Below are 26363 nucleotides of genomic sequence, written 5' to 3'. Positions count from 1 at the left end.
CCTGCCAGGGCTCTGCCCACCTCTTTTTGCTCAGGCTAAAGCAGGAGCTGCTCTGCCCAAACCGCTTCCCGCTTCGGACCCGCGCCTCGGCTTCCAGCAGCACCGATGGCCATCGCTCACCTCGGAAAAGCTGCTGCTCCGTGACCCCGGCGCTGGGCGCCGGCGGAGAGGGGCTCGGCGGGCAGGGGGACGGGGGGGACGGCAGAGCCTTGGGGATGCACGGCCAGGGAGAGGGGGGGCCCGTCCACCGAGCTGGGGTGCAAGGCGAGGGTGTGAAAGAGCTCAAACCAAACAGCTAGGGTGTGTATACCGAGATGCACATTGACCAATCCATACATATTTATTTGGCTATGTTCTACATAGATATCTATATATATATATTATACCTTTGACATGTTCTAGATTTGCTAAATAAATATGAAAGCAAAGGAAACATTACTTGTACACACTATTTGTTTGGCTGTCGTAAAAAATATAGCACGTATTTCTCATGGTAAGTACTTTGCTACAAGATAGTGTGCAACAGTGTTTTTTATTTTATTTTATTTTATTTTATTTTATTTTATTTTATTTTATTTTATTTTATTTTATTTTATTTTATTTTATTTTTTTATTTATTTTATTTTAGTTTAGTTTAGTTTAGTTTTTTTTTCCACTTTCAAAACCTTGTTTGCGGTGCAGAATGCTAGCATCAAATTATGTGATCTAAATAACAGTAAAAATTTCCATGCCATTATTGTCCTTTTTCTCATTTGGGTTTCTAGGCTATAGTGCAAAACAAAAACAAAAACAAAAATAAGAAAGGAAAACTACCAAAAGCAACATTGAGAAATTGGTCTAATTACTAGGAAAAAAAAATGGAGACTGAAATATTCCCTGCCTCCATCTGGGGTTGTTCATGAACAAGATGGTCCAAAGCGATTTGTTTACTTGGTTCTCATGAATCACTGCTGGCTGGCCCATGTGGAGCTACGACTTCAGTCTCCAGTGCTCTTGCAGTAATAACTCATTTCTTTAGCACTGTCACCTCAACACGACATTTATATTTAGTTTCCTAAATTTCTGAAACTGTTATGATGAAGACATTTTTTTTCCTTTTGTAACCGGGCCATGTAATGTCATGTGATTCTTTATACATTTATAGTCTCATAACAAATAATGTTCAAAAATGTACCTTAGACTGCACCCAGGAACTGGGAAAATGCCAAATCTACTTTCAGAGACAAACTTGTAACACATTTCACTCTTTGACCTTTTGGCATAATATGAGAACAACAGTAATCAAGGCAGTATTAAAAAACACAGCTGTAGGTAATACAAAGTGCATTTCCTGCATATAATACAAATATAACTTTAAGAAACTAAAGGCACAAGCTAACTAAATATGTATTACATACTAGAAATGCACAGTTCAAGGTAATTCTAATAGCTTCAAATATTTGTTTATAGTGGATATTTAAAGCAGTTTGAAAATGATACCTCATTAGTGAATTGCAAAAAAGTATAATTGATTAAAATATAAGTAAAATAGACTCTAATATTGACATCTTGGATCAGTGATAAAATACATCATCACATTTATGAATGCACTCTCTATATACAATTCATAAATTATTCTTCCATTGAGTAAAAGCATATTAGAGGCTCAAGGATTTGAAGGTCCATTTTTAGGCTTGGTGTGGAGGTATTCAAATTCTCCGTGATTGTATGGAAAATTACAGAAATCAGAGCTGTCAAACCTGAATGTTGTCAGCTCCCAATTCTATACATTAGTTAATGATGAGCCTGATCAAAATGTGTATGTGCAGGTTTTGGTCCACAATTCCCCCTGGCTGGGGAGTAGAGGGCGGTTTTAGGAGCCAGGCTCTTGCTCAGCCTGGCCCTGCACCCCCAAAGCTGCGCTGGCTCCCGGGGGAGCGGAAGGAGTCTGGAAAGAGACGTTAATGGTGGGAGGCTGAGACCTGAATTCAAACCCCTGGCGGGGTCCGGGGGTTCAGGTCTCGTGTGCCAGCTCAGGCTCATCTCTAACTTTGGTACAGTCTGCTCCACTTGCCCAAAAACAAGGGAAAAAAAGAAAACTGGAAAGAAAGGAAGACAGACAAAGAAAGCACTTTGTTGGCTTCAGTAAATATGAGCAGAAATTGTTTCAATATATTTACTATGTCTGTTTTGAAAGAAATGTGCAATAACATCACTGTTACGGATACACAGGCTCTATAACAAGACTTCTAGCTCCCTCTGAAAGTCAGTAAAGGAAAACTGTTTACCCGTCCCTCCCCTCCCCATGTTCCCTCCCCACCTCCCGATAATCAGGTCTTTTAAAAATGACAAGCTGAAAGAAGGATCACCTACTCTGCTATGAAATAACTGTGCCAGCAGCGCATGATATCTTGGGAAATAAAAATTTCTGTCCATGCAATATAATGCTTTTCTATGTGCTCTAGATATTGAGCTGAAAAGTGAAGAGTCATCCCCAAAATGTTCTACGTTTATCAACATATTTACTATCCACACTTAGGTTCATCAACTCCCAACCCACCAATATTCTGCAGACTCGAAAAGATGAGTAATACAACAGGATTATTAATTTGAGATTAAAAGAACGCGATGCCTAAACCCAACAGCACTGCAATTTCCAAATGATCTGTGAAAAGATGAGTCCTGGCTCAACGACTACCGACAGGACTGATCCTGCACGGCTTGTTGCTACTGCACCCTGTGTGCCCTCCCAGCTGGGTAACGAGGGTTGTCCCAAAAGCACCGAGTTACAGCCCAGTCTGGAGCACGCTGATGTTGGTGGAGAGACTCCTGTCGACTACAGCGCTCGCAAAGCCCTTCTCTGGCCACCCCCGAGGCCTGGCTGAAGGCTGGCGGGGCCGTGCCACCCGGCACCCCTCCACCAGGAGGGTCGGCAGCTCTAAGTGTGCTGCTGGACTCCAGCATAACCCAGTGCCAAGGGAAACCTCGGCGGAGATACCCCCACCTGCAAAAGTAGATGCAACGTGGCATTCATCACTGAGGGGGCTGAGAGGTGGCTACGGCTGAGCAAAGCTAAAGACTGTACGGGACAACCTTTTACGTACTGTATCCAACACAAGTCGAGTTTCCCAGGTTAGAAAATCCCTTAGATCATAGCTGTGAGGAATGACATGTGCGGGGTTGGTGAGCAACTATGAAGTTTCCATACACAGTCTGGTTTCTGTATGCAATCCCTTGAACTTGTGGGAGATCTCACTGGGATGAAAACTACCCAGTAAATACGGGTTGCAGAATCAGGCTCTGTAACCTTGTAAATAATTGGTGAATTATTAAATCAACAACAAAAAAGTTGTGTTTCTTTAGAAGAAGGCAGAGCACGCTGCGCTCTCCCCTACCCCGCAGGGATGTGCGGTGTCACCCCTGGCACCTCGCGCGCAGGTCGCGCTGCTCAGCTGTCAGGACTCTGCCTCTGAAATTTTTGAATACTGCCACACAAGAACTAAAAATCGTCACTGTCATCTCTCAAAGAGTTAAACGAACAATATTAAAATACCATCTTCTGTCACATTTAAAGGCAGTTGGATATGTTTTTTCCTCTATATTTATATATACAGAGTTCTGATCTAGAAAAACCAATACAATAAACCATTTTACGTTTAAAAACAGGCAGTCTTTGGTGACGCAAAGGCAGAGATTTTCTTTGTTACCTTCTGCCTATTTCACTCTGTCTCATAAAGTGAATATTATTGGCACTGTCAGAAAGTTCGAGATACTGCTCCACAGATAAAACAAAATATCCATCGTAGCCTTGTACCCGCCCAGTGCTTAAAAGCTGCTGTTTCTCTCCATCTGTCCATGCCCTAATACCTTCTTCCCCTTCCTGCAACCGCCTCTGCTCCTTAGTCCAGGCCTGAGCCACAGCTCTCTGCCTGGCTACCTCTAAGACATGGTTCTTTTCTTCTTCCACCGTCGTTCCGTACCGAACGTTAAAGCACAGCGCGCCGTGCTGGAGCTGGATGTCAGCAAAGCGTCTAGTCCTCCCGTTGATTACAGAAGTCATCTGCGACACTGTGACGTTGACGCCATTCTCCAAGATGCGTCGTCCTCCGGTGTTGCCGATGAGGGCCAAATCTTCTTCCAAAGACCCCAGCTTGATGAAGTAATGTGTGTCTCGGCCCTCTATGGTGAAATGCAGGTTCTCCAGATAGTGGGCGTTGTTAAGGATGGCAGCAATGCGCCGGCTGTCCTCGTTAGCCACACCTATAATGTCAGCTGTCACTATACCATCCTTTATAGCAAATTTGATGCCTTTTCCGAATACGGAAGGAATAGCGGCAAATCTCGGTTGCTTCACTCCCTCATAGCACTTGCCATCACTATACCTGGGTGTCATAGGAAGCTGATCCAAGGATATAAAGTTTTGGAGTTGCTTTTGTAGCTCACACTGAATACCAAGGATAGTCTGGAAAAGAAAATACCAATAGTTTGCAGGCAAGGCACCTTGCAGTTCATTATAGTGTCTCACAGACCCTCCTAATCCCTTAATTGCCTAGCATGGATCTTCAATTTGTTTGGAAAACATGGTGCACATCTACAGAGACTGGGTATATGCAAGGCTTTCCAATCACCTAAGGTATTGCTTTCTATCTCTTGGACTCTTGTTTCTACAAAACAAATGGAAAACGTGTTTATCACAAATGCTATTTTTGTATTTATTTATCTTTTTTTTCTTCCTCACCTCCTTGAATTGTGACTCTAATGGCTGGTATTTCAACTCTTAGGCATGGGGAAACCTGAACTCAACGCTGTGCTCTTTCACATGATTCTATGCTTAGCCTCTGTGCATTTAATTACGTCTTCTGTAAAATAACAGTAATAGTTTTTATAGCCCATTCTTTAAAGGAAAGCAGGCTGTGAAGGTCTCAAGACACTAGAACAATAGCAACCAGTCAAGTACATCAGATCTGTAGATCTTGCTCCCCACTGAGGCTAAAAAAACCCTCACTCCAGCCATCTATTTGTCTTTTAACACTCCACCTCTCACCACACTTTTTCTGTGCCTTTGTAATAGATTCTTTAATATCTCAGTGACAATTTCACATGGACATGCTCCTACATCTGGAACAAGCTCTGACCCTACAGCCCTCTGCACTTTGTGCAGTCATTTGTGAATGGGAAAAGAAGTGTGTTAAATGCTATGAACATGAACCCACAACACTTTATACTTCCTTTTCCTGACTACATTAGAAGAAAGGCATGTTTTCTCTCTCATCTTTGCAAAATCATATTTCTTTGTTAACAAATGCTCACATGGTCAAATGCAAAACATAAACGCCCACACAGAATATTGGTAGTTGGTCCTGTTGCAGTTACACTGATTGCTAGACCCTGATAGCTGCTGCATGGCTCTTCTTTACTGAAAATAAGCCCTGAGGCAAGGTTGAGTTTTACAACTCCCCTTACAAATCCATAGCAACATTACCGTTTGCCTGAAATAATTACGTGGAGGTAAAGACTTGTAAAGCTGTTTATGCTCTCAGTGATTTTGCATCTCTTGTGGCATCTTTGCTAACAAAGGTGAAAATCTGTTGTTTTAATTTTTTAATCCCACAAAATTTTTTGTAGCTTTTTCAATTTTCACACACTTTTACCCTTTTGCCTATCCTGCCCTTCAAATTTGGATAGTTTCTCTGTATATGGCTGCAAAGTCCCTTCACGGCATTGCTAAAAGCTTCTCCTTAAAACTCTCCTCCACTCTTATGCCAGTACATAATTGACAAGATTAAAGTTTCCAGCATTGTTGGACTATTCCTTGCCTAGGATGTTGAAAGATACAGTCACATTGTTTCCTTGGTCTCCAACATTTTCTAATAAAATTCCTCAATTTAGTATTAGAAGCAGATGAACAGAGTTTTTGCTAACCTTTCCAGGATCCCACTCTTGGGTTTTTGTCTGAAGCTGGAGAAGTTCATATGTTGTCTCCAATGCTTCTATCTCTGGTTTTGGGAATCCAGGTAGTACGTTGTGCAACTGGAAGCCAAAGAGCTCTAGCCAACTTCCAATGTCTATAAAACAAGAAAAGGATGCTGGCAATAAGGCACATAACTCCTAGAAAAAGTGACAGTAGTCTGCAGAAATCCCAGCTATACAGAAATAATGATTTCACATCAGTTTATGTTTTCAGTACTGGTTACAGCATTTATTGTAGCAAACAAATTATTTGATTACAAAGCATAGCTATACTCAAATCAATAGTGTACCTTCTATTTATTTATAATGGAAAAAAATCAAATTAAGCTGCTTCCACTCTTCCCCTAATTTTAGCACTTAGAAAAGCAGCAGAAACAACTATTAATTATTTTCTTGGTTACCATAAAGGCTACAGAAAACAGATAAAGCTTAGTATGATGTTATCTATTAAAGAAATTACTTTAACATATGTAAGATTAGAGCCAAATAGTAACTTTGGATGTACATAAAAGATTTATGGAGTCTTGAATCCATGTCAGAATCTGATAAAAAATTGTATTTTCATAAAAAATGTGTTACTTTTACCTGTTGTATACTTAGCAACATCTTGGATTCTGCCAACTGGGTAATTATTTTCAAATGAGTAGAGATTAAATGGTTGTGGCACAGCATTCAGGTGTTTCCATATATGATGATTTGGTGTTGTCCATCGACCAGCAATGACATCATAGTCCCGCTGACCCAGATGAACTAATTTAGTAAGAGAATCATAGAGCCCTCCATGAAAACCAATGATAACCTGGAAATCTGGATTAGTGTCCTGGTAGATCTCTCCATATGGGGTGTACAAAATTTCTTTTATGACTTGGCCCCGACTACTAAATACAGCTAGAGGTGTTCCAGTGTTATCACAAGCAACATAATATTCTTCTCCACTGCTTAATTCCATTGCAATGAGATGACCTTGAAGATCATAATACAGAGATGTTATTTCTGAGCTACTATGATTGTACAAGTGAGTAACTCTTATTGGGTTGGAGAGATCAGCATAGAAGAACTGTAAGTGTTGTCCCAGGCTTGATTTGCTTGCAACTCGTCTTCCAAGACCATCATAACAGTACTGCACGGTCCAGCCAGACACTTTGTTGTAAGCTTTGTTCAGCAGACCATTAGAGTTGTACTCAAAGATCTCATTGCCTCTTTGCCTGAGAAAACCGTCTTCGTCCATTTTATATTGAATTTCTCCAAGTCTGGTAATGCGATCTCTCAGATCATATCTCAGAGGAGTGAGGCGTGCACTGTTTCCATGGCTCAGCAAGTTGATGTTGCCATTAAGGTCATAGCTGTAGCGCCACTGGGTTTTATCATTCACAGACACAGTCTGAAGTTGACCATCAGCGTCATATTCATAAAAATATCTTGTTATATTGGCATCTACACCTACACGTATATCACAGATCACCATACGACCCATATTATCATACTGGATGGTCATCCAGTAAGCAATCGACTTGAGAATTTCATATTGTACTTCAATCACCTGACCATTGGCACTAAAAATTTTGGTATGTTTCATTACAGTGGTGGTTATAACTTGGTTTAAATCATAGTTAATTACACTGAATTTTCCAAATTGTTCAGTCCTCCCAGAAACATCAACGTAACGGTACAGATCTATGGGAAGAGGCGTCTCGTTTATCATGGCCTGCATGCTTGTGACTCGGAAGTTGTTATAGCTGTAGTCAAATCTGGCGTTTACAAGCCCTTCTTCACTAAACCTGAAGATTTGGCGACCAATAAGCGGACCTGTCCAGAACAAACAGGGGAAAGAGGAAAAGAAAGAAAAAGAATTAATTATGTCCACAGTATACTTACGCTAAGATCTAGCACAGACAGGCGATGAACTCTAATATACCCTTAGGCCTTAATGCTATTTGACTGCCTCAGAAAATACCATTAACTAAGAATATGTTAGATTAGTCTCTCACAAACCTTTATTAATGCTTGCTCTACAAATTATTTATATTTTATTAACATCTGTTTAAATGAGTGCTATTTTATTCATAATTATTATTTCTATTTACTTACAAGATAATTCTAATCTAAATTTATTTTACATGGTGGTTTTCTTCCTCATATAAACAGTCCTTTTGAATTTATGTTATATTATGGTATAAACAGGGAAACTTGAAAATGCAAACAATAAACCAACTTGATTTAGTATTTAGCAAATATCTACACAGTGGAATAAAAACAATCAAACATTCTAAGAGCTATTCCATACCAAGCAATAAAAAGAAAACTGTATTTCAAATGGGACAGCTATATATGCCTATGGACACAGACATAGAGATATAGACACATATTTTTCTATTGAAACATAAAACATAAGAACTTGTAGACATAAAAATAATGAAATTTCATGCCAGCTAAGTGCAGGATCAGGGCCGAAAACTTTAACAAATGTAGTCACAGTTACACAAACCTGTTTGCCTGTATCTGATGGTACAGATGAACCCATCGTGCATTAAATGTATCGTTTTAATAACCCCAGAAGATTCCTCGTAGGTGAATGTGACTTGAGTAGTATCATAAAGAATCTCGGAAAGTCGGGACTGTTTAGTGTACTTGTAAAGGACTCTGCGCCCCGTCCCAGGATATAACGTCTGCAGAAGCCGCCCGTCTCTGGCGACGTCCTGTATGAAAGCCGCGTTGCTGTCCGGGGGGGTATAGATGTTGCGGTAGTACCCGACGGACAGCATGGTTTGCAAGGCGTGGCGCACCATGCTCGGCATGGTGACCGACAGCAGGTAGTCAGACTGGTCGTACTCAAAGATGTAGCGGCGCTGGCTGTGCAACAGGAGCATCACGGACTGCAAGCAAACAGGAATGGCAGTGTAAGTGGCTGATCAAGCAAATCATTACTCATTTAGTGAGGGCTTGAAGGCTAAGGAAATGCTGAAACAACCATCCACTCTTGTAGTTTGCTCTTACTGTCTGTACAATTTCAAGTGAAGCTTTCCGCTCCAGGAGACCTGGCCAGCAAGGTGGTACAAAACAGGAGGAGAATAATAATAAGTCTAGAGGTAAGGACCTCCAAACTGGAAGGCAGATGTGGCTCTCGGTAGCATTTCAGCCTCATGCTGCCTTGCTATGTTGCTTTGAACTATTTAGGTCATCCTTCCAGGAGGCAAAACCAGAGGGAACCTCTTCCTCACACACAGGCAGAGCATCTGCACCAACAGATGTTTCTAGGTGAGGTGGAAAGGGGAAACTTTCAATGCTATGTAAAAGGTATTTAGCTTTTATTGGCACTTTGTATATCTCTAGCACAGACATATCCCTTTTTCTGTATGTCTTTTATTAAATCCACGTTGTCCCAGAGGTCACAGTATCTCCACGCTTAAAGAGAGATGAAAATAATCTGCAGGTTCTTTGGTGTGACTACTTCTAGATCTGGTTTTTAGTGTTTACAAAGAATGTGATTTCTACACAGGTACTTGATATTTGCCCTGTGTTGGTTAATTGTGGCCGGTCAATGCAAGCTGGTTTGTTTGTTTGACAGATGAATGCGCAAGCATGTCAGACATTTTTCTGTGCAAATTTAAAGCTTGGGTTGTGTAAACCTTTTCACCAGTCATGTGCAAAGTCACAGCATTACCGGGTACAATCCCACTGGTGAACAGTCACTGTTGAAACAAGTATAATGAAAACACAGAGTGAAAATATATGGGGGAACTTTGTAGCCTTCCCTCAGGTCCAGCACGTGGCTTGGCTGACCAGAGCACTGCAAATACCTGCCACATGGTCTGAGCTGAGACAGAGCACTGACACTGCACAGTTCATAGCTCACAGACCAAATCTACCAGGCACATAAGCAAATTTGTCAGACTTCTGCATGTTTGAGACATCATGCAAAACAAAGTCTTATGAGGAACAGTGCGACTTCTTTTTTCACAGAGCAATAGGGAAAGAAATCAGAAAAAAAAGGCTTTTTTTTTTTTCCTAAGCTCAAAAATCTTCTCTGAGAAGAAAACACCTAGAGCTCAGCCCTGCAATGTGTTGAGTAACATTGGCCCTGAGCCACTTTGCTCTGACCAATAACCCAAATTCTTATTCAAAGGACCAAAGATAGGCTAATCCTTGGCCACCCTCTCTTCACGCCTGGCCCCCTGCCCTCCCAAGATGTATTTCTTCCTGCCCTTGGTGAAAGACATCTGTCACCTGTGCACAAGCCAGCAAGCACCAACATATGCCACTCGCAAGTTACCCGCTGCCAACTGGTGATGACAGACCTTTACACCGAGCCTTTTCTGATCGCTTTATTGCTGGTCTGCCAAGCATTTCTAACACACACAGTGTTTATTTTGTTTTCACCTTCACTCAAGAGTCCCCAGTCTGCAGTAAACCACTGGCTGAACTCTCTCCTAGCACTGATGTGACGCCTCTCTCTATATACTGCTCCCGGGCCTGTTTTTAAGCTGTCTGCCATTGACAGAGTATGAATAACAAGATCAGAAACATCTCTAATATAAGTTTAGTGCCCCTGTGTGCCATTTTTACAGCACTTTGTGGCTTTTCCACTTTTGTCCAGGATAGTAAAAGGACAGACAGTACTAGGGTTGGAGACTTAGTATCCTCTCTAACTGATTAGAGGATACTATCAAGAGAAAAAAAAATTAATTCCCAATTCATCCTAATAATATTACAATAGATTTTTCAACTCTTTGCACAAATTGGGTTCTAATTGCTTTAAAGGATTTCAGAGAGTAGCTCGTAAAACGTCCAAAAAGCTGTCATTTTATAAAAGCAACCGGAGTCTGCTCAACCATGTAATGATTGATGCCGCATGGTACATTGAGACAAACAGCCACTGGCAATTACTTGGAGCTCCACTGGGAATACACAGAAATGCTGAGCATCACCACTAGATGTCATTTCTGTCCAACATATACACGCAGCTGCTCATCTGTTTTGTCTGGTGGTAAACGGCAAGATTTTGGAAGTGAGTTTGGAGTATTCAGGAGATTTTATAACATCATTAAGTAACTGAGGAAATTGACTGAAACAAGAGGAGCTGAATCTCATCAGTAAAAATTATTTAGAGTCCTACTATCATAGTGCTTTTTAAAACCTAAGTTATTGGAACTGATTTTGGAAGGGGTAGAGATTTTTGAAGCTGTGCAATTAACTCATCAAGTGCTAAAAAATGAAGAATTAAATAACTATGAATTGGAAGCGAACTATATAATTGATTTTTTGATGAAAGAAATCATTGAGTCTTACGAGGTTTCAGACAACCTTTAGCAATCATTACATAATTAACACAATGAGTTATTGACTTTAATGGAGCCACAAAATGATATTTCAGTGTCTAATTTTGACAGTGAATTTATCTTTCTTTGGCACAGGAGCAAACAGTGATGAAACTACATTAAATAGCTGGGAGAGATGTCCATGGTATATATGACTTTCAATAATTTTAATGACAAGTTACAGCATAAGCCAAGCCTGCTGCTACCTGAACCAGTAAGCTTTTGGCATTTGCTTCTACAAGATCAGGGTTTGGCCACCTGTGTAGAATTTCAGAATAACAGTTTTAAGTTACATGACTTTATTTATAAACTCATCATAATCTACAAACAAAGTGGTCCAGAAAGATAAGAAACATACATTTTTCCAAAATTACAGTCTATTAGGCTGAAAGAAAAAATAAAAAATGCCTCCAAAAGGCACATTGCCCAAATATTTGAAAGCTGTACTAAATGCCTGTTTACTTGCAATTTGCATAAGAGCGTACAGACAAAAGAAGCCCTGTCAAATTTATCTGAAGCAAACTTCTGAAGCTTCTAGGGTTTGCCAATCTTGTTAACACATGCAAGAACCATACTGCATGCAGACAAGGAAAGAATCACATTTTTATGCATTCTCCAGCCTCAATAATTTTTTTCTCTGGGTTAGGTTTAAGTTTTTTGAGGATCAAGCTTAAATACATTCAAAATAAGCACAGCAAAGTTTATCTTAAAAGTACACATTTGGAACTTTTTAATACATAAATAACTTCAAAGTCATTGGATTTCCTGCGTGTAATATGCCCTATCAGTTTTACCTCACCTGTCCCCTCCCAGCCCTTCCCTGTGGTTAACGGGTTCAGAGAAAACGTTCTGCAAACTGAAGGTATATTGTATAGTCCAAGATATTGCTATCTTCAAAAAAAAGGCTAAAAGGACATTGTTTGAATACAGTGTCAGACTAAGTTCTGAAAGCTTTAAAAACACAGATTGGCTTTTTGATTTTGAGACAAGACCAAATGAGATGCTTCTACAGATGAAGGAGAAGCTGTTCTTCCTTAGTCTGTACAACACTTGTTCCCTCATTTTGTGACCATTACCTATAGACATAAATGAAAATTACAATACTCAGGCAATTTAGACACGAAGTCACTATAAAAGCAGAGCAATAACTCATTTCATATTAATGTTTCCCCCTAAAATGGCCCTCATAAATACTGAAGTAATCTTTCTCCTCACAGGATCAATCGCTTTTTTACAGCGCAGCATTGAATAGGTGCAAGCTTGCACTCACTGGCTCATAATTTTGGCTTAAAAGAACTGTGTTCATGGGGAAGAAAAAGCTGCCTTTCAGCAACTGTTACATTTTTGACTGTGTTGTACAGAGTAGCAACATGTTTTTCAGCAGTGAGAGTGTCCTTTGTCCACCTGAACTTGGACTGAGACCAAGAAGTCATTTCTACTAACCAATTAAACAAATCTGAGGTGCTAATAACTGTCTTCTGAACTAAACTATAGCAGGTTTAAACTGGCAACAGATAGGTCTAAGCAAGACCAGAGACATTTTGATCTAGTTATGTAACTGTATGCATTTTCTGGTTAAAAAGTCTTAAATACTCTTGCAAGAGATATCATTATAACATAGTTTACAATATAATATGTATATCAAAACAAATATTTTTCCCTTGGTACAACAATCCACTTTTTAAATTATTTACCTTTTCTAAATATGTGTAACTCCATATTTTACCATCAGCCCATGTTCTGGAAATTATGTTTCCACTTGGATCATACTCCATTTTCTCTGTCCAGGTTCCTCTTTGGATGTAGGTGACTAATCCAGAATGTGAATAAGTGATATTGACCTCATTGTACTTGCTGATGGGCGACCATAAAATTGGGCGTCCTGTCTGGTCATACATAATCCGAAGAGTGAATTTTCGATGATCATCATAAATCTTTCCCGTTCTGGTTACATGATCAAAATCAATGGAGAGCAGGTTTCTGTTGTGGGCCTAAACACGAAGATACAGTAAAGTAAGAAAACAATGCATCTTAATTACATACAACACAAACATTTCTGCATCAGCTCTAATCAAAACATGCAATGGTGTAACATTATGAAGGAGAGTTTAGGCCTTATTAAAGACAAGAAAATAGAAAAATATTCAGATGAGAAACAGAAGGACCAGGAAACAAAATGCTGTTTGAATTCAGTATTGTTATACTTTGCATTGCAGGACGCTTCCTATTTCCATGTGCTTAACCCTCACCTCTGCTCTTACCTTTTCCTAAGTTCTTCTTTCTTCTCAACTTTCAACTCTCTGTGGATGGACTTTTCTATCCCAGCCAAAGATGTGTAGTTAAACCCACAAATTAACAAAGATAACCAGTCCCACATTCTCTTTCTTAAGCTCTGTTAATGTTGATAGGTCAGCTACTGCTCTGGGACAGTCCACACCAGGTCACGTATTGACGCTGCAAAGGGAAGAGCTGTGCTGGCAGCTCCCGAAGACCCTGCTCACCAGCGTCCTCATACTTCTTTACAAAACCACCCCAATCTCACAGCTCGTGAAAGCAGTGGCAGCGGTGCCTAGTGCCAGCATCCTTGTTGCATCTCTCTTGCCACCTTTGGGACCACCAACATTTGTTAAACTCACTGTGTCTGACAGACTAACAGAGTGACTGTGCTACGATGTGTTAACATTTATCAGGAAAACGCAGAGGGGTAGCCTAATTCTCAGTTTGAAATCATGTTCAAAGCTGAGCCAGATTCATGAAGACAAGATATATTTATTCTGTGATTCCATCATCTACCTCCTTACATCACTCAGTCACTGGGCAATCACTATTAAATTCCATTTAAATCAGAGATATAACTTAGGGAACCGTAAGACATTGTTCATTGACTTGTCTTTTTCAGATCAGTGTTCAATGCACTCATATCTAATCACTTGTATTAATCTATTCCAGTTAATAAATTGCTTACAGCAGAGTCGATGTCAGTGCAGGTGTTAGCACAGCACACAGCACAGTGCTTGCTCCTCACTGAGACATGGAGGCATAGCCGTAAAGTAAATGGTTAAGAATACCTGTTTAATAATTCAGGCTGGGATCATATGGTGGTAGTGATTAGAAAGAATATTTTTTTCTTTCCCTTTTCTGTTTTTAGATACAAAATAATTTGAAAATCTAGAAGAAGCAGGTGTTCTTTCTTGAACTACCATTCCTGGGGTTTTATATACACACATGTCTAACTTTAATAGTGTTCATTTACAATAGTTGTAAAATACCTATATACCCCTGTAGACTGCTGTAACTATTACAATTTATGCTCTGATGATAGCTATGGAGCCCAAGTAAAATGTGATGCTTCGTTCAACTATATTTGCTTGTATACAGTCTGATGGGTTAAGTATATTATAATATATTTCTTTTCAAACTTCTTGCAATTTCTGAAAACAAACCTTCTTGGTGGCAAAATAACTGAAAAGCAGGCAGGGGATATACCCTGGCTCATATTCATTTGCTGTCTATGTACATGTTTAATGTTCTTATTGCTATTATTATCATTGTAGAATGCAGTTAGGAGAAAGGAAAGCCTTGAATATAAATTGCTTGCAATCTAAGTTTCAGGGATGGTACAACAAATAAGAAAAAACCCAAACAGAGGCAGAATTAGAGTAAAGTGGATAGCAGCAGTATCTGAAAGCTCACATAGTTAAAATAAGGTTTGGGTGAATGCCGTTACTTCCCTTATATTCCACATTTTATGTCTCATTTGATCACTGTCTTATATTAGATTTAAGTTAAATTTAACACCCTTTTCAAGGCAAGACAGGACGATACATGGGTAGCAGGCCTCATTTCAACATGGTCACTGAAAAGGTGCTTTCAAATCCCATTGACTTTTTAAAGACAACTTGTCCAACTTAACATACAGCATAGTAAGGAGCCTTGTGAGAAGCTGGAGCTTGTGTTCTGTTATAGGCCAGGGAAAACTGGTTTCTGAAAGCAATGTCAGGTCAGACTTTCAGTTGATGAAAACAGGGCGAAAATTCAGCTGACTTCAATAATAATGTTAGCAGTACATAAAAAGATATATTTATTATGTATTTTTAAACATTTGTTGACTCTACTTCTATTAGTTTTATAGCTATAAAATTTGCAGTGCAAATAATCACATAAATGTGCACTTCTCCTGACTTTCACTCTCAAACCTAAAATGTCTACAGTGTATAAATCAGATAAGATGATTTTGTTATTTCTTTGGCTGTGTTTTGATTTGAGTCAATGTAAACTGACACACACTGGCAGAGGATTTTGTTCCTACCATTAGAACTTGCTGTAGGAATGGTAAATAAAGGGAGATCATTTGCTAAATGCAATAATAAACATAGCTGTCAAAGCCTGTATCTACAGAACTTTGAATTGAGGCCAGTGAGTTACTTGAGTTACTTCCTTTTTTTGTTATTAAAAAAAAATAAATAAGCAAAAATAAGTAAGAATGGCCAAGTATTCAATTTTCAATTTTGTAGATATTCAGCTATAAAACCTGGACTGCATCCAATGCCAAGTTCTTCTAAGTTATGCAAAAGACAGGAGGGAACAGAGCTGCATTCTAATCAGTATATTACTATGCATCATGCTCGTTGGTTTTAACAACAGCCTTTGCTTCATTTTTAGAAGTCAATTAAAATAGGGGTTTAATTGATAAAAAAGAAGTCTTGTTAGATTAAGATTGATGTTAAAATGCCTGATTGTACATAGATTTATTGTTAATATAAAATACATATATGCCTACAGACTGTTTTATATACTTTCAGGAAGCACCAGGGCAGGCAGTTCTGCACTTAAAGGAAACTTGTGATTAATTCCCATTTCCAACATTGATTTAGATACTGAGACAAAGTTAGATGTCTGTTCTAGCATTTCAGTTAACTTACTCACTTCCGCTCTATTTCTAGAGCAGGGAATTTGCACCATGCAAAAATCTCACTTTCTCAAACACAACGTTTACAGCATTATTCAGAATGTGCTAACAGTAGCCTCTTTCCAAAATTGGAACTAATATTAATAGAGTGATGTGCTTTCAAGATGGCTGCTAATTGCTATTAAGAATTAAAAATGTTAGGACCAGGCAGAGAAGGAAGAGCTTTCTTCTCAACTAGGTCACTCTTTAACTCATCCCCAGTTACCTGCCTTCTAATTTATACCTCTTAGCACTCAAAGCCGTTTGTTTCAATGATGGTATCAGGACTGATCTCTAAGTAACATCTTTAAACCTCATTTCTATGCTTTTCTTTTGCTCAGAAAACTCTTCCATTGTGCTGTGTTTTTTTTTCTTTAACTGAAAGTCTGAAAGTCCTGAAAGTCTGTTCATTTCCACTGAGAACTCATCCAATCCCCAGAGCTTTTTTTTTTTACATATATTTTCAAAGTTCAGCATAGTTCTTTCTGCTCTACATTGCAAGCTTTCCGACACACTTCCTATTATGCCAGTCATGGCATATTAAGTGTTTTAAAACTTTCTTTTTAAAATATAACTCACTAGAAGTTTTCAGAAGGTCTCACTAGAACCTCATCCAGCAAAAGGGCTTCTAATGTTGGTACATTTTTTTCCCCGGCAGTACTCAAGGATCTGTCAACACTAAGCCCTAAATTCCTTTCATTATTTGGTGTGCTGCTTCAAACACACTTTATGATGGTATTTTTTGCTCCTGCTGTCCTGCATATTTCCTTTAATCACCAAGGAAAGACAGCTGTCTCTGGATAAATTCTCCACTCCTTTGCCTGCCTCACCAGCTGCACTGTTCTAGCTCCTTCCACCTCTGCTGATGCCCCACTCTATCAGCATCCCATGTAAACTTCTCAGTGCTAAAACTGAACTCCAGGAATCATGTATTTCACCTACCCAAAGTCCTTCTTATTGACAGTAACATCTTGATAATCCATTTGACCCTTTCTCTTGTGTCTATTTACATGTTGTATCCTATACGCACAATATTTCTCCTCCTTTCCACTGTCAAATCTTCTTTTAATGTGCTATTCCACCAGGTTCCCTCCAGCCTTGCCCTGACAGCCCTTGGACAGGTGCTCCTAGAGCTAAGTACAGTCAAGGGAGGGGAAAACACTGTGATACAGGCAGTTGACTTGTCCTTCTGAGTAGGCAGGGACAATCCGTAAGCCCCCTTGATCTTGGGTAGATACAAAACCACACATTTTACAGAAATAACAATGCAATGGTCAGCTGCTGAGATGTTAGTGGATACTTTTGGAAGGACAGAGAATATAAGAGAGCAGCACATCAAAATCATTCCTACACTTCACCTTCATCTTCTATCCTCTCACTGAATGAAGGTGAAGGAGGAGTACATGAGTGCTTCTATGCACCAACAGACTGATCCAGAGACAGGTCAATCAGCTGAGCTCTGGATAGCTTCAGCGTTGCAGTATTTCAATGAGCATTTTATGCCTCCAGCCAGAATCCATTCAATCCTGTCCAGTTTGTGTATTTCCTCCCTTTTTTGGCAGACAATTTAAGGATCATGCAGAAGCAAGTGAAAATGAGTTGAAAGAACCTGCAATCAATTTCAACAATAGAAAATATAAACTGCATAATGGGAAAATTGTTCAGGATGAAGTACTTATATTAAATGTAACTGTAATGAACAACTTAGCCCTGGTAATGTAAGCAGAATAGATGACTCTCTACATCCTTTCTGTTTAAGATTTTATTACATAAGATCCTTAAAGAAAAACGTGCCATACAGTTATTTAAGCACAAAATCACACAAAAATCAACTGGTTAGGTAATGTGAGCCATAGAAACCATAGTTTGGAACCTGACATCTTAAAGCGTTTGTCACTGCAATAAATTCAGCTGCGTCCCTAGCCAGGGCTATGAGGACTCACACCATGCTAGAGAGAAGGCAGTCAGAAGATGGGCAAGAAAAACTAAATGAAAGTTTTCCCCACTTGCAATATCCTAATAAAGTAACTGTGACTGTCAAATCTGAAAGATGTCCTTTTAAACAGGTGTTTCACATGCAGTGGCCAGTCTGGCCACATCATCCAAGTTTTGTGGTTTTGATTGAACAGAGCATTTCAAAACCAAACAGATTATACTATTTTAAAAAATATATAGTATCTCATAAGAGATTTTAAGAACCATGTCTATATTTTCAGAGCTAACAGCTGTACCTTCGGAGATAATACTTATTCAGAAAGATTGTAGTTAATGCAATATTTTTAAGGCTAAAATTCCCAGTTGTACTACTGGTACAGGTGTTTTAAGGGGTATTCATGTGAAAAATAGAACTGATTTTGTAAAAACCATGTTCTGCAAGGTAGCAGTCTCTTTGAGCCTTAGTGTTACCTAATTAAATGCTGAATGTTGACCATCTGTCATTGTAATCAGTGAGTTCTCCTCACAGATAAAAATAAACCATGGATGCAATGTTAAAGTAATTCTTTATTAGAGCCATAGTGTAACCCAGCCAGAGGGAGTGAGGGGGTTTGAGAGAGTGTGGTAGAGGGCAGAGTACACAGCCTGTCTGGTTACACGAGGAGGCTCTACATCACTCTGGCTTGCAGAAAACCCAGTGGCCAGGACACCCACGGTGTGTGCTGTGAGACCCACTCCCCAGGCAGAGGCTGGCACCTGCTATTTGCCCCAGAAGAAAGGTGCTCAGCAGATCTGAGAGAGGCAGAATGTGGCTCCAACTCTGCTACTGTGCCAGAGTAACTATGCATCATCCTTTGCTCACAGCTTCTTCAAAAGCCATAATTAAGTTCTTAGTTGAAAAAGAAGAGGAAGAAAAAAGGTAATTATGGCTTGAGGTCAAGTCTCACAACCAAAATCAAACTGAGATCAAACATCTCTGTGACTGTCTTGAAATTCATGGCTGGGGCCCACCATTGATACAAACTTTCCATTGCTGTTCTTACAAAGTACAACATTTCAACATGATTTTAGTTCAATGGCTTTCAAAGAGAACACTGCACTTTACACTAGAGGAAGCCTTACCCTTAGCCTTCTCTCAAACGTGGAGATATTGCCTTTGGTCTGCTCCCTCCTTTGCCTCCATTCAATGAGATTTGAGTTATGCTCTCCAGGAAGGGAGATATTGCACTTCCCTAAAGTGGGGCTGACAACCCCTGCTAGAATATGAGGCTCCGTGTTAAGTGTGATTTCCATTCCACTGGCAAAGGTGACTCTCAGAGATCCATCTGGGCTGACCCGGTAGATATTTTGGGTGTTATCTGTCAAAGAACAACCAAAAACAAAGAACAAAGTTCAGATCTCCAGATTCATGAAGCAAATGTTAAGTGCAACAGGGCTGTTTGTCCCTAGGCTACAGATAGCTGAACATACACCAACTGCAGTGTGATTTTTGCAACCTGAACCCCCAGGTCTTCCCATGTCTAAAGAGCTTTTTATTACATTTGGCTTGACAATTTAATTGTGGAGGTTTCCTGCATCTGGAATATAGAGTTTTTGCTTTCAGCTTAGAAGTATGAAGCCCATAGGCTGAGTGTTGACCACTGAAATCTTGATGATTTTAGCATGTTGGGATCTGTCAACAGGATAGTGTACTGCTTGAATGATTGCAATTAATATCTTAGGTCAAGTGTGAAAGCTGTTTTCAAAATGTCTAGGATGATGGCCAGTCTCCCACTGTCCCTTTTCCTTGTATCACCATACTAAAACCTCCTCTGCCCCATTAGCAACAGGACCCCAGGGTGGAGGCACAGTGACATTCAGCCATGAGCCTGAATCCTGATGCAAGAAATCCACTGGGAAGTGGTGGTTGGCAGAAAAATGAATGGGTCAGCAATGGTGGCACAGTGAGCAGCTCCAGAGGCTCAGGTCTGTGCTGCAGAGGGCTGCTGAGGGCAGCTGGGATGACCCAGCGCAGTCTTCTCCCCCTCCCCAAAACTGCCAGAAGCACGAGGAGGGTCCAGAGCATGTCTCCACTGAAAGGACAGAAAGGTCACCTCACGCTCCCTCTCCCTCGCCTGGGCACTGTAATTCCTCTCTTGCAGGCAGAGCTGTGCCACATGGCTTTGCATTTGGTCAGGCTAGGGATATGCACGCAGGGGGTCACTGGGGCTCAGCTGCCAAGGGACAACTTGATCACAAGCCTGAATGTTTAGTGCTAAGAGACAAAGCGAAAGTCTCACCCTTAAAGTGCAATTGAATTCATACCAGCTAGGGACTATGAAAAGCACCTTTTTTTAAAGCTGATCCACACAGCTATTCCAGCTTTTGAGATGTGAATATGTGGAAAATAGTTGGGTATGTCAGAAGGATAATAGGCATTATGTTAAAAGACACTTTGTGACTCAGATGTAGAGATTCCGTGTCTGACTGGTTGTTCTCAGGGTGCTTCGTGATAGTTTCACAAAGATATGGAAATATGCAGATTATATGAATTCATAAATATGATAGGTATAACAATAACTACAGCTGTTCATTTCTGGCACTGCCTGTAGTATGCTAGCACTTTCCTGAGACAGAATTTGGTAATATACCTACTTTGAAAAGTTTCAGATTTAAGGACAGACAATACAATAAGGCAGTCAGTAGACGATGCAGAGAGCAGATGGGGTCACTTGGCCAAAGCCTATCAGGCAATATGATAATATAATATAATTATTTCTACTTATTCAGTGCTGTCTCTGAAATGCAATCATGAAGAGGAATGAGTATCTCGTGAGGTGTGTTCTTCCTAGTTTTTTCTTATAGATCAGAATCTGAGAGGAAGAAAAGTTCTGTGATTTGCTCAGGGTTACAAAGCTTTTCTATAGCAGACCTGGAAGAAAATCAGAGAGCTATTGCCCAGCACCTGCTCTCTCAAAGCCTCTGACAACAGAAAAATCAACAAGGAGAAAAAACCCAGATCGATTAAATTAGATAGAACCACAACTTTGGTGATGAATCTGCAAAATTTGGAGGAGGACACAGAGGCACTTCCATTAGGCGGAGAGTAAATTCTTCCCCAGAGATATGATATTGCCAGAGAAATAATGTGGTGTCTACCAGGGTTGAGTCAAAATCTCATCCCCAAGGCAGTCACCAGCAGAGGTGGCTCATGCTTTCCTCCTTCCTACAAGTGCTGTCACCAGGATACAGCACTACCAAAAAGAATTCACAGCACTGGCCAAACAAATCATTTCAGTGCTAAAATGTCAGTGGAGCATGTCATTCTACTGGGCGGTATTTCTCAGAATAACAAAGTTCAGTGTATTATAGGTCTGTCAAAGTCCTTCAGACACTGAAGTAGAAAGTAGCACGTAAAGCCCGGAGACATTGGAGATTTCAATAATGAGAATCTATCCACGGGACTCTTTTAGGAGGAAAAGAATTCACTTGTGGTTTGTTTCTAATTGGTACCCCAGGAGAATTATAAGTATTTTCTAGCTATTTGTACTGAAGCAAGGAAGAAACAAATGAACTAATTCTAATGTCTTTTTCTGGCAAACCGTTAAGAATGCTATAATGTCTAGGGTTTGAAACGTAATGATCAGGGAAGAAATAACAGAAATGCTTTAATTACCTTGTTTTAAAGTATATATTGTAGAGGTAGCTGAGAAGTTTGTGGCTGTGATCACATTCTCTCGGTTTGAAGTATCAAGTTCCACTCGCGTCAGTTTTTCAACATCGCTGTGGAAACTGCTGACTTCCCCAGTTGGGAAGGTTGCGTTGGTCAGATGACCATCAGAGTCATACCTGCAAGACATGATGTTAAAGACCCATGAAAATACATCACTCTTGTCTTGTAGATACTCTTAAAAGACAAAAAAGAAAAAAAAAGGGAAAAAAGTAAGAAGCATTGTTAACATTGTTCAGTAAGTAGAAAGGTAAGAACTGGTCCATTTAGTCACTCAGAATGCATTCATTCCCTAATCTGAATTCCTGCTTAGACTCTTTTTCAGTGGTCCTGGATAAAATTCATCTGGGAATAGTATGAGATGCTACCTACAGCATTCAGCTTCTGCCAGAGGTTTCAGTGCTGTGCACAGATGGCCGGTGTTTCACCCGCTGGGGTGTGATACAGGAGGGAGGCCGCTGGAGGTCACTCGGCAGTCAGGCAACCAACTCACCCCCAAAAAGGCATTTTCTTACCCATAAGTTTAAATAAAACCAATTCTTCAATTCTGCAACACTCAAAAACTGTCTTTTGTTGCTGATATGTTAAGTACATAATATGAATGGTGAATTTATAAAGGAGACCTAAAGCGTAACAATAGTGATAAAATTAGATTGAAATCTCCAGTGATTAAGTTGCCTACATGGTTTTTACTCTTGTGTTACGTTTCTCACCGGCCTACTCAAATCAGCAGGAACTTCTCATCACAAGTAACAGCACCAGAATCTAGAGCACCGTATTTTAGTTCACCTAAATTGCATAAATGCTAAAGAAATTCTTTTAGTTTAAGTTACTTTATTTGAATTGGGCCATGTTATGAAAAAGTCAATAATTAATTCAAAAGCTCTGAGCAGTGTTTCTAACAGGTCTTTTCAGTTCTACAGATATCTTTCTGATGGTTCACATGGAAAAAAATGCAGAACATTGCTTGGTGCTTGATATTGTTTCATATTAATGCCTCCCATCTTAAAAACCTTATTGATGCTAACACATTTGTATTCATCCAAGACACCTCACTGATACTGCAGATGTATTTGCATGAGTAAAACCAACCCATATACATAAAACAGAAACCTATTTGTGCAGGTAGGAAAGCATAATTAAGTTTTCATGTTTTATTAACTGTCTCCTCTCATTGACAAAACATATTCTCAGCTGGTGTATCAACCGGCAAAGCTCCGTTGCCTCCAATGGAGCTCTTCCAATTCACATCAGCAGACGATCTGGCTGTGTCCTTCACTTTAATGTGTTGTCATAATTTCCTTAGGATCTTTATTTCCCTCTAATTAGTCAGACAAAGTCTATATGTCACAAGAAGTATTGGTGAAAAAACATCAGGATTTTTTTTCTCTTCCCTCCAATATAAAAAATAAAAATAGAGCAGCTGTTCTTTTCAAATGAAACGCGGAAAAATGAACTAGTGACCAGCTTGTGTTTTTTTCAAATAATCAAATGTTAAATCTCTCTCTCTTGCACCTCCTACTGCCCTCATATACATCAAGTGACTTATTTACATTCCATCCTTATGCTGTTTCTGTGCAAATCGACTGGGTGCCACACCCAGTGATTAAAACGGACTCAGATCACTACTTTTCATCATTAGAAAGCTCCATGAACATTGGGCAGTTATATTTCATTTACTGCTTGATCAAACAGATATGACAGCTTGCTAGGTTATTTGGATTTGCTACTGCACCATAGAAAAATCCCCAAATCATGCATTTTTATAGCGTAAATGCAGCCAGTTTACTGGAATGTACTTGTGCACATGACTGGGGATCCATCTTCACTAAGGATCCAGTTTTGCTGCTGATCGTGCTGCTGATGAGATACAAAACTCCCTGCGTAGCTGAAAATGGGATAAACTGTTACTGGATGGCTGGCTAGATACGGTACTGAATTATAATGAGACTCGAGCACATGCCAATGAACTCTTAGTCATGTAGATGGTCCCACTGACTTCAAGAAGAACATGCAGGTTAGTGCCTCAGTAAGAATTCCACAGCGTGACCATCTAGAGGTTTTTTTTTTACTCCAGATTGCTCCAAGAAACCCAGCCCTTTGAGGACAGGTTCTGCCACCTTTCATATGATGAATAGTAGCACACTGGGACTCAGTTCCTGCAGAGCAATGTCCTACCCATACTAATAGGGGCAGAATCATGACATATTTCTTAATGTTAATTTGGGGCCCAGTTATGCCACTGTTAATCATGTCAGTGACCATTTAATCATGCAAATAATTGCATTGATTTCAGTACCCACATGAGGAAGTGCTCACCAATATTTGAAATGCACACTTGGGGATACAGCTTCACAATCCATTTGCATTTCTATGTGCAGCACAGTTAAGAGTTATATCATTTCAAAGGGAAAGCGGTCTAATTAATTTTTTCAGAGAGAGTTGTTTCTTGCAGGTGTTTTCTTGTCCTTGATTTAATAGAGGCCCAGTGCTCCCTCTCCCCTCTTACAGCTTTAATGATATAATATTAAAAAAATCTAGATGACTGAAAATTGTACATTAGCTATAATTTTATGCAAGAGCTCTTTCAGTACTTCCATTCCATCAGATTAGAGTAGATGGATGACAAGTACTTTTGCAGACCTCTTCATAATTTCCCTCTGTGAGTGAATCTGACATATAGGTAGATGTTCTGAACAGTTCATTATCTTTGCTCATATTCCCAAGTATGTGCAATACGTGTTGTTAAACAAACTCATCCCTATTTCAGCTTGGCAGTGCCATGAGTTGAACTTTTGGATGTGAATGTAAATCTAGTTTAAACAGAGAAGATGATTCCAAGCAATTTGAAAGTTGCTTATAGGATAATTCTCTTAGCTCCAATACTATGTTCATATAGGACTCAGACGGAATTGACATATAAGTAACCCCTTCAAAAAAATCTAATTTTTAAACTGAAATCAGGTGTCAGTTCAGAATGTGACCTGTCTGAAAAATAGTGTCTGGTTAAAGGATAACTAAGGACCATCACACCCCGTGACCTATTTATGGCAGAAGGTGAGCAACATCTCCTGAAAGCACATCTATTCAGCACAGCGCTTATACTCCACTGCCCCTCTGACTGCAGCAGACTGGGTGATATTCTGTTTATCAGCCATTCAGGCATCTTTAATATATTATGAAGATGACTTAAAATATGGACTGAACATAAATATTAATGTCGTGACTTCACTATTTAATTTTGCTGTTGTTTTTGTAATGCTAACAATTCTGATTCTGCTAATTTCTACTGACTGATCTACGCTGGCAGAAGTGTGCAGTCGTGCAAAACCTGGACAACTGGAAGCATTAGTGAGGATCTTACCTAGGAAAGTGTTACCTAGCCTGCAGTTAAAGCTGTGAAAGTATGAGAAACTGCTTAATTTAACAAAATTTCTTTGTGTTAATCATATACATCACATCAAACCTTTCAAGACCCAGGTATTTCTTTGTGAAGAAATCTGTATTACATACAACGGGAGGCACCTGCAAGTAGGTGAAGTCCTTTAAAAGATCTTACTATGTTGAGTCATACTTTAACACACAACTCTCCAGAAGACAACAGGAGCAAACAATAATTGTGTGAAATGGTTTACACTTGATGTCAGTGGGGACAGGGTAAGAATACTGAGACTGAGAAGCACATGACTAAAAATAATCTGCTCTAACATGCTCTAACAGTCAAGGCCCTGCACCAATGCATGGTGTTCAGCATTTTAAGAAGTATTAGGCATGACTTGGAGCTACTGTAAAAGCTTTTTGGAAATGTCATTGGTCCATGGTCTGGATTGATGCCATCCTCAAGTAGGGATTTAAATAAATCACTCTCAATGTTGAAATTATTACAAAGAAGCATATATTTTAAGTCAGTTCTGCTTATAAAATGTAGCACTCAGATCAGTGTTTAAACAGCACCAGGACAACAGTGAGCTTTATCTTGTTGCAAGGTAATTTACATTTGTATTGATAGGTGCCTGATAATGAGAACTGAATCAGGAAGGCCCTGTATGGTTTTGTTTTCCTGCATATTGTTAAAAATGGCCCTCTCTGATGGTTTATACTTACATCCTATCAATTTAGTCTTTGGCAGAATAATAGATGGTAGGATGGAAAAACACCCCCTTGAATAAAAAATCCCACATTGCAGTGGGCAGCACTTTTCTTTGCTTTTATCCTACTTTTGTTTTAAGAAAATATAATTCTAATAACCTGTAACGATGGTGAATCAACTACCTCTCCAGGTGATTTATGCAATAACTTAATTCTCCTCAATTTGTTTTCTGTTTGTATCTCACCTGGATGGCTTTTTATTTTAGGTTTTGACCATGAACTCCTGTGCTCCACAGAAGGTATTATTATCCTACTTGAAGACTCTAAACTAGTACTGCAATGTTAACATATGATTTCCATCCATCTCTTGTCATATCCTTAAACAGGGATTATAACAACTAATTACAAATAATGAGAA

General features: G+C 39.5%; 1 protein-coding gene across 5 annotated transcripts in view; it reads right to left on the bottom strand.

Annotated features, from left to right (window-relative positions):
- Positions 1-1095: 1095 nt before the first annotated feature.
- The window catches only part of TENM1 (teneurin transmembrane protein 1), a 343154-nt gene continuing 317886 nt past the window's right edge, over positions 1096-26363 (bottom strand). For all 5 annotated transcript variants that reach the window (XM_042807094.1, XM_042807096.1, XM_042807095.1 and 2 more), the window contains 7 exons: positions 21803-21975; positions 19270-19505; positions 12959-13255; positions 8435-8822; positions 6535-7755; positions 5902-6044; positions 1096-4441 (listed from right to left, as the gene is read on the bottom strand). In XM_042807094.1, the coding sequence (XP_042663028.1) occupies positions 3683-4441; positions 5902-6044; positions 6535-7755; positions 8435-8822; positions 12959-13255; positions 19270-19505; positions 21803-21975 (3217 nt within the window). In that variant the 3' untranslated portion in view covers positions 1096-3682. The remainder of the gene's footprint in view (positions 4442-5901; positions 6045-6534; positions 7756-8434; positions 8823-12958; positions 13256-19269; positions 19506-21802; positions 21976-26363) is intronic.

The sequence above is a fragment of the Tyto alba genome, unplaced genomic scaffold (assembly GCF_018691265.1).
Source record: "Tyto alba isolate M040663 unplaced genomic scaffold, T.alba_DEE_v4.0 Super-Scaffold_5, whole genome shotgun sequence".
Lineage (NCBI taxonomy): Eukaryota > Metazoa > Chordata > Aves > Strigiformes > Tytonidae > Tyto > Tyto alba.
This window is presented reverse-complemented; position numbering and strand designations above follow the sequence as displayed.